The sequence below is a fragment of the Aspergillus homomorphus genome (genome assembly GCF_003184865.1).
Source record: "Aspergillus homomorphus CBS 101889 unplaced genomic scaffold BO97scaffold_128, whole genome shotgun sequence".
Lineage (NCBI taxonomy): Eukaryota > Fungi > Ascomycota > Eurotiomycetes > Eurotiales > Aspergillaceae > Aspergillus > Aspergillus homomorphus.
In genome coordinates, this window is record NW_020292014.1 from 1 (window position 1) to 4974 (window position 4974).

Consider the following 4974-nt stretch of genomic DNA (forward strand, 5'->3'; position numbering starts at 1 on the left):
CAAGTGTCACAGATCGCATGGCCGCAGGGTAGCACGTGCACCGGTGGTTGCCGCAAACAGAAGAGACAGATATCGCTGGGCTTCACCGTGCACCAGGTGGAGGCAGCTTGGCGGAGAACGCTGGCCCGGAGTTTAGCCGACCCTGGTGCTTGTTGGAGTGCGGCGAACAGCACCGCGAACTCGCGCTCGACAGCCTGACGGAAAGCGTTTGCCGGTGATGGCGGCCAGGTTAGACATGCGGTTCTACAATCATTCGCGTACAATGTGCGAAACATGCTGATAGGATCGAATCCTGTTCCGTGTTAATGCTTCGATGTATCGGATTTGTTGTTGAGCTCTGCTTCTTGGGTGTCCTGTTGGCTTACCGTGCATTCCAGGAGGGTACGCGTTCATGAGCATCGCGGACGCAACACACCTCGCCACGTATTGCCGTTCAAGGCGTATACTATCCGCAAGCTTTAAAAAGCTATGCAGATGCTGTGCCGCGCAAACTTCTTTCGTCTGGCTAGGTCGACTCACCTGAATGTAATCGAGTGGAGTTGTAGGCCTCCGTGCCGCGTGTTTGAGGGACTGCCGGGCTAGTGCATCCAGATGAGTGGCGGAGAAAAGAAGCCGGGCCTCCGCTCGTATCGTGCGCGCTGCTTCTTGTTGGCGGGTCACGGCGTGTTTGAGCGGCTGAAATCGGCTGGCTCGTGATAACTCGCCGCGATCACGCAGGTCGACAACGGATATCGCGGCGGCTACGTGAGGGACAGTAGCGGACGAGAGGCGACGTGCTATGCTTTCGCCCGACACCTGTCGCTCCGGCCCTTTCGTCAACACTACTATCACATGCGGTTGAGGCGTTCGGCATTTATCTATTCCGTTCGAAGGTACCTGCCAGGCTACGAGAAGCTTCTGTATCACCTCGATATCGTCTGTGCTCGAGAGATCGTTCAGGAAGAGACACACGGTGTGAGCCATAGGCAATAAGACCTGCTGGTATAGTAGATTGCGGACCTCGTCATGCGAACAGTCGTGACTTCGGCATACAGGTTGCTGGCGCAAGACGGTCGCTCGTGGAGCCCGCACCTCGGAGTGAGACTGTAAACTGCTCTCAATGAGGACGATCGGATCCGGTCCGGGAAGCTCAGATAGATGCACTCGAGCCAGCCCGAATCGACTCGACCGCCCATAGCTGTTGTGGGGATACAGCGCTCGGAGCGCCTCTGCCTTGGTCTTTCCGCCCACGAAAAGCTGCACCGATGGATACCGTTCGCGAGGTCGATCCATCTTTTCCACAATTTGATGGAGGCCGTGACTGTCAACGAGGTTCCAGCCTCCTAGTTCCTTCTCGAGTGATAACCACGGTGCCATCGAGCAAAGAGGATGTAAGCTTCGCAGGCTTCTAAAGTGATTAATCCGAAACGAGCAACAATTACAATAGCGGCGTGGATCGGGCCCTTATATCGGCGCGTGTAGGTGCCTGCCGTTGTGAAGAATTTGTCTCCTTTTCCGCAGCCCGATGATATCAGGAAATTCGGGCCATGAGTTCGCTCTAATCCGATGGTCCTACGTATTTTGTTCTGGCTCGCAACGCACAGCCCCTGGACAAAGTACTTTGGATCCGATTGGGCGAGTAATAAAAAGGGCATGCAGTGAATTAATTGCCCAAGCAGATACGGCTTTATACCAATACGACCTAGACTCTTAGCCTTCCCAGGACTGTAGAAAGCCTATTAAGCTGGATGCCAGCGTCGGCTTTTTATAATTGCCATCTCACCAGGGAAGCCGAATAGACCATGCGAACAGGTCTCAGCATTAGAGTACAAGAACATTCTAAATCTGAATCTGTGTCATCACAAGCCGGGCATCAGCGTAGCACCAGTGGTAGGTTCGCCGCGAATTGCTGCGGCTATCTCCTTCATCGATGTGTTATGCAGTCGGTAAGCCACATCTGAAGCTGTATTAGTGATAGCAGATCGCTTTCTTTGGGCGTCATCACTTACAGAATTCGAGGCAAGACTGTAATCTGGACACGTCATCACAAGGCGGAAGCACTTTCTCCAAACTTCTTGGTGTGCCTTCTACAGGATGCTGGACTGGAAGGGATGTGGAGTGCTCGACTCGTGGGGTTGTGGAATGCCGGCTTAGTGTGGATACGGGTGGCGAAGAACTGCGTCGCGCCGTCGATCTGAAGGACTTGATAACACTGCCAAACAAATTTACCCGGTACCGACGCTGCTTGCGAGGCAAGCGGGTGGGATAGGAGGCGCATTTTCTTCGAAGCTGCCACCACCTGTGCCGAAATTGTGGAGAAGGAGGAGTCGGCGCCTGATCACATGATTCCGACGACTGCGCTTGGTCGATCATGCACTTGGGTATCCAACCATGGCTCAAACGAAGGAATTGCGCACGGATTGCCGCGGCGGATCTTGGCGTACCCTGCTCTTTTTTCCACCTCTTCTCTCTTTCCGACCATTTGGTACCCTTCTTGTCATGCTCTGCCACCCACGATCGCAGCTTCTCCAGTTCTGATCTGTTCCACTTTGCCCCCATTTGAGTGGCTGATCCGTTTTAGGTAGGCGATTGGGCCAATTGAGATGCACTTAACGCAAGAAATTGATCTGGGAATTGATCCAGGAATTGGTCCAGGAATTGATCCAGGAAGGACAGTAGTGACTGTGTGCAAATAGTGCGCAAGAGAGTGTCATTTATGTCGGATCCTTCATTGTCCACGCCTTGTCCACATAATAAGTGTCGAACTCTGTATGCTGCGACTCGGGGTGCTGCGCTAGTGGCATGGTTGCATGTTGAACACCTGGTCCCGATTCGTACCGGTCACTTCATCAGGTGATGATGTGTTTCGGTTGGTGGAACAGACACCAAGCCTGGTCTCGATGGTAGTCTCTGGTCTTATGATTGCATTGTCTTGATCTGGTTGGGTTGCATCGTTTCAATCATCATGCAAATGATGGTGGCGACGCCGGCGTCGCGCTATTTGCCGAATCAAGCACTAAGGGCGGCCCCATACCCACTTTTTGTGTCTACACACTGGTTTGTAGAGAGCTCTCAACTGCCATCCATCTTGGTTATTTCTTTGGGATGCAACACTAATCCCACCTGGCTCAGAGATATCTTCTTTAAATACAGCCTCGACGGCCTTTTCGCCGCTTGTCTAGCAATTGGATTGACTCTTCTCATGCCTTTGGACGCATTCATTACGGTTCATAGTCGGTCAACATGCCACTCAAGATGGGTAACAATGTCGACACCAAGCGTGTGCCTTCCGTCCGGAGTCTCAAAACAAGCGCTCCTTGTCGAGACAAGCGGAAGGTTTCCAGGATACAGCAGAAGACTGATGTTGCGAAACGGAAAGACCACGAAAGATCGCATGTGAGTTTTCAGCTGCATACTTCCAGCTGCATAACGTCACATCGGCGACCCATGTACTAGGCTATCAGACTGATGAGGAGAGACAGGAAATTTGGTCATTTGCTGCGATCACTTTTGCATTTGCCAACTACATCTTACGCCAGGCGCCTCCTGAACTTCGCAGCAAAGTGGAAGACTTTGCGCAGGCTAGTCCTGGCCTGCTCACTATGATCCAAAATGGGCCTCAGATGAATATCCCTCCCAAGGTCTGTCCGATTCAGAATTCTCCTGCTCAGTCGGGGACTGGCATCTTGTGTCCGTCAACGAAGGATCCAGATTGGCTTGTGGCCATTCAGCGGCACCAAGTCGAGAAACGCTGAACTATATCTGACTTTCTCCCCGTGTTGATGGGCACTATCCGCTTCTCCTGATTGACCTTGCTCCCTCCAAGCCAGTGATGCTAACGGAATCCAGAGCGTGACCACGACATCGTGTAGGATTTGTGCTGAAGCCCAATCCCCGCCGACAAAACCTCAAGTGTGACTTGACTGGGTACAAGGAGCCTCGCTTCGAGCCCCACCGAAGTGACGTTCATATTGACAGTCCACTGAGCTGGGCCCGGGAACTTCCCTCCCAATTATGAAGCGACTTATGAAACCTCATTTGACGTGGTAGTTTGTCTTATATTATAGCTCACATTTGCTGGCGTACTCAGGGACTGAGTGCTGGTTTCATCAACGTTTCCAGCCCTTGCGTCTGTCTTTCCCTCTCAATGATCCGTGAGCCCAGGCTCGCGGCTGTTTGTACACTGCAATTTTGAGATCTCGCAATAGTTCTGGTAGGATCCTGTGTACTTTCATCAACTAGCCAAGAGAACACCTGGTTGATCACCTCTTTCTCTTCGAATAGAATGAGCATTTGAAAGCCATACTGTATCAATATTCATGCGATGTCTACCTACCTAAGAAGAGATCCGAGTCAAAGATTAGCTTATTCAGAGCGTAGCCTTTAGTGGCTTTGGTTCATCGACCACCGGGATGGTTCGGAACTGTTGAGCAGAGACCATTGTACCCTGTAGGTCACGTCCAATTACTATGATGGTGGTTGCCTAATTACTAAGGATTACAGTCATTCTGAATCGGTCAACAGATTATTACTTCTGCTAACGACTCCGAATCTTACGGAGCAGATACGAGAGAACAAGGCTTCAATTTTCCAGAGTGTGGCCGTTTTTAGAGGGATCAGCCAAAGAGGCCTGAGTAATCTGAGAGGTACTGTACCTCGTTTCTAATGGAATTGGAACGGTCGCTCGGCAACCTGGCAAGAGTTTCTCTCTTGGGTTGTTGTCTAGTTCCCAGGCACAAAATTGCCCCTCAATTGAGCGATCTCCCGTTCTTGCATTGCAATGCGGTATGCCTGATCCTCAATGATCCGCCATTGCGCACTGGCCATCTCTCTCTCTGACGCCAGATCTCGTTGACTTCTTCGCAAATCCCAAACGAGAGCCGTCATTCCGACTTCGACTCCGATGCTTGCTTGTCGGTCGAACGCCGATGCTAATTTGGCGGCGATTTCAATCAATTTCCGGTTTTCATCCTCCAGTTTGTGTATAGTCTGCAG

The 4974-nt window shown here is 51.6% G+C and overlaps 3 protein-coding genes across 3 annotated transcripts; 1 reads left to right on the forward strand and 2 right to left on the reverse strand.

Moving 5' to 3' along the window:
- Positions 1-1356, reverse strand: BO97DRAFT_449880 (uncharacterized protein; the record flags this gene model as incomplete). Its single annotated transcript, XM_025698885.1, has 1 exon — positions 1-1356. The coding sequence occupies one exon, from the start codon at positions 1354-1356 to the stop codon at positions 250-252; it is 1107 nt and encodes a 368-aa protein (XP_025545638.1). The 3' UTR covers positions 1-249.
- A 482-nt stretch (positions 1357-1838) lies between these two features.
- On the reverse strand, positions 1839-2538 carry BO97DRAFT_481874 (uncharacterized protein; the record flags this gene model as incomplete). Its single annotated transcript, XM_025700842.1, has 2 exons — positions 1839-1942; positions 1989-2538. The coding sequence occupies 2 exons, from the start codon at positions 2536-2538 to the stop codon at positions 1839-1841; spliced, it is 654 nt and encodes a 217-aa protein (XP_025545639.1).
- Positions 2539-3099: 561 nt separating this feature from the next.
- On the forward strand, positions 3100-4175 carry BO97DRAFT_409611 (uncharacterized protein). Its single transcript, XM_025696099.1, has 3 exons — positions 3100-3375; positions 3462-3620; positions 3829-4175. The coding sequence occupies exons 1-3, from the start codon at positions 3223-3225 to the stop codon at positions 3895-3897; spliced, it is 381 nt and encodes a 126-aa protein (XP_025545640.1). The 5' UTR covers positions 3100-3222; the 3' UTR covers positions 3898-4175.
- The last annotated feature ends 799 nt before the right edge of the window (positions 4176-4974 follow it).